The sequence below is a fragment of the Hippoglossus stenolepis genome, chromosome 22, assembly GCF_022539355.2.
Source record: "Hippoglossus stenolepis isolate QCI-W04-F060 chromosome 22, HSTE1.2, whole genome shotgun sequence".
Classification (NCBI taxonomy): domain Eukaryota; kingdom Metazoa; phylum Chordata; class Actinopteri; order Pleuronectiformes; family Pleuronectidae; genus Hippoglossus; species Hippoglossus stenolepis.
Window position 1 is genome coordinate 11621449 of NC_061504.1, and position 11316 is coordinate 11632764.

General features: G+C 42.9%; 2 protein-coding genes across 2 annotated transcripts; one reads left to right on the plus strand and one right to left on the minus strand.

Moving 5' to 3' along the window:
* Positions 1-80: 80 nt before the first annotated feature.
* On the minus strand, positions 81-5197 carry klhdc10 (kelch domain containing 10). The gene is made up of 9 exons (XM_035147703.2): positions 4954-5197; positions 2954-3175; positions 2655-2809; positions 2360-2508; positions 2185-2269; positions 2040-2106; positions 1911-1958; positions 1634-1773; positions 81-1458 (listed from the first exon to the last, which is right to left on the minus strand). The coding sequence occupies exons 1-9, from the start codon at positions 5033-5035 to the stop codon at positions 1249-1251; spliced, it is 1158 nt and encodes a 385-aa protein (XP_035003594.1). The 5' UTR covers positions 5036-5197; the 3' UTR covers positions 81-1248.
* A 1615-nt stretch (positions 5198-6812) lies between these two features.
* Positions 6813-11075, plus strand: zc3hc1 (zinc finger, C3HC-type containing 1). Its single transcript, XM_035147702.1, has 10 exons — positions 6813-6978; positions 7739-7841; positions 8052-8202; positions 8325-8408; positions 8531-8658; positions 8753-8892; positions 9033-9297; positions 9415-9618; positions 9763-9975; positions 10148-11075. Exons 1-10 carry the CDS (start codon positions 6845-6847, stop codon positions 10253-10255), a joined length of 1530 nt encoding a protein of 509 aa, XP_035003593.1. The 5' UTR covers positions 6813-6844; the 3' UTR covers positions 10256-11075.
* Positions 11076-11316: the final 241 nt, after the last annotated feature.

Genomic DNA, 11316 nt, shown 5'->3' on the forward strand with positions numbered 1-11316 from the left:
GTACACGCAGATGTTTGCTACCAAAGCAACTCCCTCCGACAAAACTCAGCCACCGACAGAGAGGGAGTAAAAAACATGTCTGAATGGAATAACAGCAAGTCTTTATTTGAATAAAAGCATTTAAGTTAATTTTTAAAGAGCACCAAATTCACAGTGATGTGTTGCATGGTTTGGTTTACAAATGAGAGCTGCAAGCAAGTAGGATGGAAAGTTCATTATTATTGAAGATACCCACCTTCGATTTTTTTTTTTTGTGGATGATTCTCTGTAACATGTATGATGGAAAATAGAAGGGCTCAGTCATTGGTAAAACAAGCATTTCACTTTTTCTTCACACGTTTTAGCCAATTTACTACAAATAACTTATTAAGTTGTTCCTCAACTCCAGACAAACACTCGTTTACATTCATACAACATAAAAAGAACTAGAAAAGACTTGAAATTTTAGATTGGTAATCCCTGACAGTGAAAACATTTCCATTTTTTAAAAATGATTTCAAAGTAATGCAGGGGAAGTCGGTGATTGAAGTTTCAAGCTTCTGGAAGTTGATTTTCATACCATACAGAGAAAAATGAAAAAAAAAATGGCTCACGGGAAAGTCACAAACACTTTCAAAATCTAAAACACTCCAGCTTGTCAACAAGAGATTTGTATTCAATTGACTAAAACGTGCAAAAACACTCTCCGCCACTTTATAGACTGAAACCTCCTTTTAAAAAAAGTAAATGTCTACAAATATGCAATACAACATGTGCAAACAGCAATTTCAGGTGATGAGAATTCCCCCAAAACTGATTTTTGTCCTTCAAATAAATATACATGCATTCTTCTTTTGCACATAATTCTTAAAAGTACTAGAGAAGGTGGATTAAAAAAATGGGAGAGGGCAGTCTTTGAAAACATGGCGGGGCAAAATAAAGTATTTCCAGCAGTCACAGTTTGGCTGATGAGGGGCGGGAGTTCGTACGTAGCTTGACACAAAGGCATCATGTAAGGAATAAAACATTCCACGTTTATTTTCTTCGTCATCACTGGAACTGCGAAAAACCTAAGAACAAAAAAAATAAACGAAAAAAAGGCATCCCATTGTTTTTGGTTTTAAGGCGGGGCTACGTCAGGCACGGGAGCGAGAGGGCGATTCCCGAGAAATTTTGCTGTGAATTTTATCTTCTGTGCTCTGTCACACCTCGTCTCCTCCCAGTCCAGCCCAGGTCATCCATTCCTCAGTCCGCGCTCCGCTGTGCGGCTCATTTCAAGCGTTCGATTAGTTCCTGTGTCAAGCCCAGGTTCATCAGCTGCATGGTGGAGAGAGTGGCCAGGTGGGGGAAAGCCTTGAGGAGCTTCTCCCAGCAGAGCTCCAGCAGACTGGGCACCGCCAGCCAGATCTTAAACAGAGAGCCAGTCCTCTTGTTCTCATGAATGTTCACCACGCCACCATGGATGTACATGCAGCCAGCCTGGAGACGGAGTGAAGGAAAGACCGAAGCATATGTTTTATATAGAATAATATAGAGCAATTCAAACCCCTCACATTGGCCAACCTTGTGGATTTATAGGAAAAATGTGCCTAACAAATCTAGCTATTTTAAACCATCAACATTTCAACAGACGGAGCTAATAATCTGCACTAACCGGGGTGACAGCAGCACAGTGGAAGTAGGCCGGCTCAGGCATCATTGCTGGTAGTTTACTCCACTGGAAAGTCTGCAGGTTGATCTTCCACAGATCAGCCAATATCAACTCCCCGTTGTAGCCTCCACAGATGAATACATCTGTAACCGAGAAAGATAAATGGTTGTAGCTGTTTGTGTGTGAGCTGGCAGGGAGTTACTATCAACACTTAAGGTTCCACATATAACAGACTGCTTATCCTTGAAACAGAATAACAGCAGTATTGAAAAAGAGTCACCGTTTCGTATTTGCACACAGCTATGGCATCTCCGAGGAGCAGGGTACCCTGGGAGAAGCACAGACATTTTAGAGTTGTGTGCACGAGAACACAAGAGCAATAGGTGATAATTCAGTGCAGGACACACACCTATTTTGTCATGAGGTTTAGTCGTAATCTCCTCCCAGGAATTGGTCTCGAGATTGTACGCATGCACCTATTAAAAGAAAAACAATGGTGTATTCACAATGGGTCCGAGTGACTAGAGATCCCCCTTAGCGGCGTATAGCAGTACCTTGTCTAGAGGATAAGATGTCCAGGAAGTGCCTCCTCCCAGAATGTAGATCCTCTGTCCGTCATGAGCTATTTCATGTCTGTACCTGTGGCACACACAAACAACATAGAGTTATGTCAAGGGTTCTTACAACAATGAAAAGATTCCCAGCTTGTTTAGAAGCATGATAGCGCACCGTTCCTCGGGCAGGTCGTCAGGAGGGTTGTTGGGCTTGAGGTGGATCCACTCCCTGGTGGTCAGGTCCAGCCTGTGCAGGTCTGTGCTATAGATGTACCCCGTTGTCCCTCCAAACACGTACAGGAAGCCGTTTATAATGACCATGGCCTGGAGGAACAAAGATTTGAGAGCCTAGTTCATGGTAGTTCTGTTTAATAGTTTACAAGTTTGAATACCAAGTGCCTAGATTTTGAAAAGCAACTGATCTCTATAGTCCTTTCTTCTTCAAACTACCGATTGATTTCTGAGGCTACCTGTCCATAGATTCTGTTTGGCTTCTTCCCACGGCAGTTGAGCAGGGACCATCGCTTGTACTTCACGTTACAAACGTGAACATCGTTGCCGTTATTCTCACCAAAGGGGATCCCAGTGCCTCCGAACACCAGGAGGTTGTTGCCGTGCAAAACAGCTGAGGGAACAAAGTAACATTACATTTATGTTCCATCCACAATTGCTGGAAAACACAATTTTGTTTTTGTGTATAAAAAACCTAGAACCAAGTGCATGACAAGTAAGAAGTATTAAAATATTTAAAACAATGGATCTGTTTTACCTGACATAGACGCCAGCTCTGTGGGCATGTAGCCTTCTGTTCGGACCTGCTGCCAGCAGCCTGTGGCAAAGTGGTACCTCCACAGCTCCCTGAACAGTGGATAATCTTCATTATCTGAGCCTCCTGACTCATCGTAGTCTGGGTTGTAGCCTCCAAATACATACAGGTTAGTGTTGTCTGCGACACAGCGATGCCCACTGCGGGCGGGGGGAGTACGTTGACCTAGAGAGGGGGAGCATGTTAATAGAGGTACTTACTCTGGTATACTGTATATTTCCTATACAGTGCCTTCCATATAAAAATGCACTTTTGACTCAACTGGTCAAATCATAGTGTGCTGTAGTTTTAAATATAATAATCTGGCTCCATGGATCTCGTGTTTTTGATTCATTATTCACAACATCACATGTTTTACCTTCTGGGGAAAAAAACAATGCTAAATAAAACCTCACTATTGGAGTTTTTGATATTTTCGGCCAGAGGCTTTAACAGGTTTTCTTTCGGCAGGGGCATGATGACAGAACTCAGAGCAAATTAAGTCTGGTAAAGCACTAAGAATAGCACCGAGCCCTACCTTTAACTCCACTCTGATGTTTCCGCCAACAAATGCATTTTTATTAATCAGGATTTATAATGGATTCTGAAGCACAGCAGAGAAACAAGGCTTATAGAGAGCGAGCAGAGGAATGTAGGACACAACCAAACACCCACGTTGATACAAACCTAATGCGCGTAACACATACCATGACTTTGGCAGTATTGTCGCAATTATTGTCAGTTATCTATTAACATAGCTCTGAATCACCACAATTCATTGACATATGCCTGCTGAGGCGCTTCCATCAAGACCACACGCTGAACATGAATTTTTACTTGACATGTGAAATCTGCCAGCTGGATACAGAGGGAAGTTGTAAGAGGAGCAAAAAAGAAAAAGGCTTCTACAGGCCACATATATTTCTGTGACCAAAATCTATAAAAATAGTTGTTTCTACTTTGCTAAGATAAAAAAAACATCCTCACAACTCTTGCAGAAAGTGATTGACTTTTTGGGGCTCATTACAAATCAATTAATAGGCCAGACAAATGTAAAAGCATTATGCAAAGTATATGTATAGTTTATGAAAATAAGTGATTGCACTGAATAGACCACAAATCCTTTGCGGAGTCGAGTACGATGACTCAGTCACTCAGTCATCTGGGTCATATTTCTTTGCAGCATGACCAGATCTGGACTGTGTACCATGGTGCACGTTGCTGGGCCCCTGGTGTGACTGACCTTGGCAGCTGTAACGACTGTATCTGTGACACACACGTGAACACAGACCATCAAGCCAAGTGGATATGGTTAAAAATCAGAGGGGGGTCGGTGCGTCCTGGTCTTTTCTCCAAACATGGTGGAACATCGAGATCATATCTGTTTATCCAGCACTACGTTATGCACACGATGATTATTGATGATTACCATGATGAGTAGCGCTGCAGCACACACACATCTAGCACTAGCAACATACCTGACCGGGTCATGTGCTGCTTTTGGGTGTGAACTTGCACCTGAACGCATCTTGAGTCGTCATGCATTAGCTTCACTTGTTAAAACCAGAAACATGTATGTTCTTCAAAGTGAATGGTGCAGTTAAACAGCCCTGGATCTGTGATGATAGTCCTGGTAGCCCATGACTGAGTGGGGCCAGCACACATCCCACACCAGTCTTACAGCTAAAAGCCAGGATTTGACTAAATGTACGATGAACTATCTGCTTGTTTTCATGTTCTAAGTAGCTTTGATGTGATTGCTAACAAGCTAGCAAAAAGATAAACAAGCTCCTGGCTGCTAGCTTCAATGTTATGGTTAGCAACGTGCAACAGCGAGGGCAACGTGCACATTGCATTTCATGTGGAACAGGCGATCAGAGTGAAAGTGTTTTTTTTAGATCTGACTGACAGGATGTGAGCGAGTTCAAACATGTCGTTAGCATGTCGTGCTAACGCTGACCGACCTGCTAGCGTCTGCGGCGGCCTCCCTGTCAGTCGCTCGAATTTGTTCAGCTGGTCCGGACCGCGAGCAGCTTCCGCCTCCATCGCTTCCCCCGTTTACAATCCAGTCACGTCGAAGAACAACCACATCTGCCGAGGTGCAGATAAAACATTATAAATCAGCCCGCATCTCATCCATCTGAAGCCATTCACAAATTCCTGCTGCCCCCCTCCCGCTTAGCCAATCGGAGGGCTTGTTATTGGGAGGCTGCGTCATCACCGAGGGGCGGGGCTGCGCGTGTCCCGTCTCCCAAAACAACAACACAATGTCTTTCCGAGTCAAGATAGTTATCCTCCACAATTCTTATATTTGATTTGTCTTTTACGCTTTTTAAGCTCAACACAACGTACAGATAATATAATGTATATATTTGATGATAAACAAAAAAGCTGTCAAGACTGTAGAACTGTGCTTTTGATTCATTTGTTTTTACTTAAAGTTGCATCATTTATTTCATTCTGTGTTTGGGACGTTTAATGTTTCCTGAACTTTTTCTTTTCATTTGTCTTAACTTTGCTTATATGAATATCTGATTATTATGTTTGGTTGTATGAATGGATTGAATAAAGTTTTTAAAAAGTAGATAAAAAAACTTCAACAAATGTATTCATCATTATGTATTGTGTGTTTTCATCGGCGAGATTCTATACTGTATGACATGGCTCAGCATTCAAAATAAATGCTTTTATTCCCATGTAGCTTCATGTCATTCGTTGCATACGGATGGTTGGTCATCATCTGGCAAACATATTGTGGCAGGTTTAAATTTAGGTGTGAAAGAGTTTGCATCCCCTTGTAACTTTTGCTTGGAACAAAGTATCTAGTCCATATCCACTATTAGATGTGAAATATTACCAAACACTTGATGGTTGGTCATAACATGGGGCATTTTAGAGGATGGCAGATTCAGTGGCAGGTTGAAAATGCAGCCTGAAATAAATACGTGTCCAATATGTCATGTGTGAATATGAGCGCTCGCTACAGGATACATGCTTTGGGACAACTCTCAGGATGGTGGGATGTCAGTAACCCCACAACAACAGGTGGTCAAAGGGCAGTGTGGCAATTAGTTATAAGCAATTTGATTAAAATGTGAGTCAGTCAATGCAGTTTTAATATTTATAATTTTAATATTTGTGCTTTTAAATTATATAGTGTAAGGAAAATCTGCATGAATCTTCAGTTTATTCATTTGAATGTGCATAAAAATGAAAATAGGTCAGTTTGTTAAAGGTTCAGTGAGTAAGATATAGTGACATCTAGTAGTGAAGTTGCACGTTGCAGCTGAATACCCCCCTCCTCCAAACATGAAGGCAAACCTGTTGTAGACTTCAGTTGTCATAAAAACTCAAAAGGTGTTTAGTTTGTCCAGTCTGGGCTACTGTAAAAAACATGGCAGCCTAGACGACCTGCTCCCCATGTAAATAGGAAGTATTTAAATATAAAAGGCTCATTCTAAGGTAAAGAAAACAACAAATCGTACAATTTAGATGAAACACACTAGTGAAAACATACAGGATTATTTTATATTCAATTTCTGTTAATAGATCCCTTTCACCTCAATCTTACACACTGGACCTTTAAGTGGAAAAGTTTATTCTGTATAGAATACAATAACAAACTACATAATAATCGACAAATCAAAAAAAAGCAAACTTGCTGCCTCAAAACCAGTGGTTTTCTTATGTGATAAATAATAAATGCTTATGAATCAAATTGCCACATATAGAAATAACTTTAAAACTAAGTGAGAGGCAGAAGTGGGGGGGTCTCAGCTCTGAGCTGTGGTAGGGTCTTTCAAAGCGGAACCATTGCTCTCGGGCTTTATTTTCCGGGGGACGTCAGAACCGATCATGGCGACTCTCAGCGGCAGTCGTGGGGATCGCCTCTCCAACTCCAACCACCAGAAAGGGTCTCTAGTTTCTCCGGAGAAAGTTCGTGAGATCCTGAACCAGGGGGTGTCGTCGACGACCGGCGGCTCCATCAGGTGCGTTTAGCGATCAACCCGGCGGCGTGTGTGTGGCGTACAGGCGCAGTTGTGACTAGCTCGGGTGGTTAGCCACTTAGCCTGGCAGCGCTTGCAACTTCTGCGCCTCCTCTCTGAGAAGCGACCCGAGCCTCATCTCTCCTCACGTCCAGGAGCTCGTGGGCCAGAACAGGAGAGTTTATACATCACTGTGCTTTTTAACGTGTTTACCTGCGGAGCCGCTTTGCTCCGCGGTGCCACTCGGCTGTACACTCGCTCCTCTCTGCACGCTGTCTACATGAGGGGGGTGGGGACCTTAACTCTGTCGGTAACATGGTGTTCTATTGGCTTGGTGCGAGTTTGTGGGTCAATTTCCACATGTTGCACAGTCGCCAGGGCCGGATTACACCCACATAGTGAGGTTGTGCTGTGCATCAACAGAATAGGTCGATGGATTTAGTCGGAAAAGAGTGATAGAGCCGCACTGCTTTGTTTTCCCTGCTGTTACGCAAGATTCACTGAAGTGAAGCTCTGTACACTAAGTGCAGCTTGCACTCTCTTTTCTTTAGTTGTGTTTTTCCAGTAAGTAACCAGCCCCATGTCAATCACTTATTTACTTACAGTTAATAGGCCTCACTTTGGACCGTGCATTTCTGTCAAGCTGTGCAAGTTCATTTACAGGATTTATGTGAATTACAATGTACAGTATTAATAAATCCAATTTATCGCTATGTGGAATATAACATCTGTGCCGTATACATTTCCTCTGTTTGCTTTTCAGTGGTCAAGGACATTTGAAAGTTCTTGAAGTAAAAAGCAACACTCCCGCACCTTGTGAAGCAACTAACAAAGAAGCCTTTTTCTCAAGAGTGGAATCCTATTCAATATCCTTTCAATCATTTTGAACTTTTGACCCAGTTTGAGGCAACTTGTTGTGGTTTTTCTCCCCATGTGATAAACTAATAAAGACAGCACTGTAGTTTTAGTATGTTTATGTATTTACATGTTACAAAACTTGAATTATCCATGCATAGATACGTACTTTATTTCAGAGTGACAATGAATGTGACAGTTGTTGTTCCTTAGTAGAGCACTGTTTGAAATGGGCAGGCAAACCCCGCACACTGTCCCCTCTGATGTGCGCCCGTTATGGCTGGATCAACATTGGCTGTGATATGCTCAAGTGCTCCAGCTGCAACGCTTTCCTCTGTGCAACACTACAACCGACTTTAGACTTTGAAAAATGTAAGTAAAACTTCAAGAAAAAGTCAGTGTCAGAGCCAGCAGACACTGTGTTTAAGAAAGGTTACACAGATGTTGCCAGTCAGCCCCAAAAAATTAAAGGTCAATCATCTTCCTTTGAATAGATGAATCCCGCATTGCAGAGATTTTGAGACAGCTTCAGACGCAGCATGAGAAGTTTTGTCCTTGGCCCGACTTCCCCTGTCCAGGTAAGTTCAAAAAATATTCTAGCATGTACTGTATACTGATCTAAATAATCTATAACGTGACAATTTTACTTTAACCTGAGGTATCCACACGATGGTCATTGTGAATATTGATTTGATTTCAGAGCGGTTCTGGTTGGTTCCAGCCTGTGAACCATCAACGCTTCTCACTGCCTTCTTAGAGCGCTTCCAGAGCGCCTGTCTCCTTGCACAGCAGCTGCCAGCCATGAAGCCAGAGCAGCTGAAATCTATGGTGAGCCAGGATAAATCTGATTATTGCAGAAAAATGTCACCTTTATGGGATTTTGACTTGTTCACGTGTAATTCTTCTTTACTTTCCCTTGCAGTCTTTGACTGAGGACGTCATCAGTGCTGTACTACAGCTTGTCGAGGAGGAGCAAAAAAGAAAGGGAGGGACTCGGTGCTCTGAATCTTTGGGTGTCCAGGTGGCTGCATGCATAGTTTCTCTCTGTGGCTGGGCAGGAAGGTGAGAAGAAACTCCAAACTCTGTCTAGTACACACAAATTGATGTTGATGAAAGAACAGGGGAGACACTTTTTAAAACCGAGGCAAACGTGACGCTAATTGATCAAATCATGTCTGTTCCATGGTTTTATCTTTTCTTAGCCCAGCTCTACATGCCATGAACCTGCCCATCCTCACCTGCTCCTACTGCATGCGCAAGGTGGGCTTGTGGAACTTCCACCAGATGGAGGCAACAGGGGGTGATGGAGATTCCATAACTGTAGCCCAGTCTGCCCCAACAACAGCTCCTGCCTCAACACCCACGCATGAGGGCCAGGCAGACCGCTCTTCATCTGCTTCACCCACCCCTGCTACAACACCAAGTCGCATGAAGCTGAGGAGCCAAGACTCCACACGCTCTGACCAGGCAAGCTTGAAACACAGCAGGGGATCCCCCGCTGGGTTCACCGTGAGCGAGTGGGGCGGGTTGATGAAGCTTCTAACAAATGTCTGAAAATTGCTTGTGTTCTGGTGTATGTTACAGGGTGAGGGAACCTCCTCCCCTGTGGGCTTGCGATCCCGCAGCAGAGACTCACCAAGCCCCAGTGAAGAGCCACCAAGTCCCTTGACCAGGGGAAAGAGGTCTGCAACACGCGGCAGAGGACTGGGGGACATCTTTGCATCTGATGGCGCCGCGAGCCCGCCACAACCTCCCAAGCGCCTGTGCCTCTCATCAGTTGGTGGTGCTGTAAGAACTAACTTTACTGCTGAAATGCATACCTTGGAATAGCTTTGACGTTTTATTATGGCAGGGTTAAAGTGACATTGGGACTTTGGGGTTTTGAATTTGCTATAACAAACAGCTTTTTGACTTGTTTTCCTGTTATTTCAGGATGATCTCCTGCACAAGAACACATTTGACCCTCTCGCTCAGCACAGAGACTGGTGTCCCTGGATCTCGGTGGGAAAGGAGAACGTGCATCCAGGGGCCATCCGCTTTTTGGATGGAGGTTCAGCACTTCATCAGCAGGGCTGGAAGGCCGCTCTCGATCTCCTCATGCCCATGAAAAATAATTCCAATACAGCAGGAGGCAGTCCAGCACAGGCAAGTCTAAATGTCTGATAATTATATTTCAAAACCACATGCATTTCAAGCTATTTAAAGTGTAATCACACTTACTTAATTTTTGTTTTTTTCAGTCTTGGCCTGACAACTTTTGCGTTGTATCTATCATATAAACAATATTTGGTATTTAACTTTTCCTCTTTCCTTGCAGGGCCCTCGTGACAAGTCTAAAAGGGTGTTTGCTATATTCCGTCAGTGGCAGGTATCCTTCTCTCCATCTCAGCAGACTGATTCCAACCAGACAGCGTTGCAGCACTGAAGTGACAAATTGACCTGCCCTTTTTATGCAGTACGAAATCGGACAGCAGTGTCATATCATATCAGTGTATGCCATCCGTTAAAGTCGTGTTTACAGTCAAAGTGATTCTGGAGGGAAAGGAAGTGGATTGTGTCTTCAGACAAATAAAAAAGTGTCTTTTCTGTGAACAGTGAAATGTGAAGGAAGCCTGTCTGGCTTTAAATCATTTGGATGTGTAACTACTGGGGCCTCTACAGGCCTTGCATAATGTGTATACATAAGTAGTCATCACGTACAAGAACACATCTCCGTATGAAAATTGGCCACAAACAAGGCACCTTCTACTAATCTTACATGAAGTCTGCTCCAGTAGTGCTTCAGGAAGTCATGAATGTCTCGATTTCTGGGGAGAACAAGAGACGAGGAATCAATGATCATAAGAACGGGCCAAATGGCTTCACACTGGATAGGTAATGTTTACCTTCATTGTATGTTGAGTCATTTGTGGAAGTGAAACATTAACCACATATCAGCAAAAAAACTGTGAGGAAGTTCTTTTTTGTGTGTACTGTCTTGCTCGGGTCAGAGATAACTTTTTAACGAACAATTCTTTTTTTGAGAAGTGAAATATTTGTTAGTGCTACAATCCTGATTAATACAAGCAGGTAGAACCATGTGCCATTGATGTCAAACCTGTTTTAAAATTAGATTCAGGAATCCTGTATTTCCTTGTTTCCCCCTCCCTGTGACATCATCTTACTGATGCAGTTCTTACTCCTCTGCATGTGCTTTTAGTTTAGTAGAATTTCCTAAAAGTGTTTAATAAAAATAGTCTTCTGAAGGTTGAGTGTCATTCCTCCAAACAGCACAAAACCAAAGCTGAGGTAGAAATTAATTAAATTCACTGCGCATACAGGAAACTTGAATTTAGGTGTGGCAATGTTCTTTGTACCCATTGATGCCTCTGGGACTGGTTTCAGTGGTAGCCATTTTGAGGCCTGTGAATGATAGTTACACAATGTACAGTATGTTCCTTATAATTCTCTTTGATATAAATCATTATCTAGAAAATGTTTCTCTTA

Bases quoted from the DNA above. Each gene is read 5' to 3' on its own strand.
- klhdc10 (XM_035147703.2), bottom strand. From the start codon at position 5,035: ATGGAGGCGGAAGCTGCTCGCGGTCCGGACCAGCTGAACAAATTCGAG. The intron at 3,176-4,953 runs GTCGGTCAGCGT...CCCCCTCTCTAG, and splicing joins GCCGCCGCAGACGCTAGCAG to GTCAACGTACTCCCCCCGCC. The intron at 1,459-1,633 runs GTTAGTGCAGAT...CTCCGTCTCCAG, and splicing joins ACTGTGCTGCTGTCACCCCG to GCTGGCTGCATGTACATCCA.
- zc3hc1 (XM_035147702.1), top strand. From the start codon at position 6,845: ATGGCGACTCTCAGCGGCAGTCGTGGGGATCGCCTCTCCAACTCCAAC. The intron at 8,659-8,752 runs GTGAGCCAGGAT...TTTCCCTTGCAG, and splicing joins CAGAGCAGCTGAAATCTATG to TCTTTGACTGAGGACGTCAT. The intron at 9,976-10,147 runs GCAAGTCTAAAT...CTTTCCTTGCAG, and splicing joins CAGGAGGCAGTCCAGCACAG to GGCCCTCGTGACAAGTCTAA.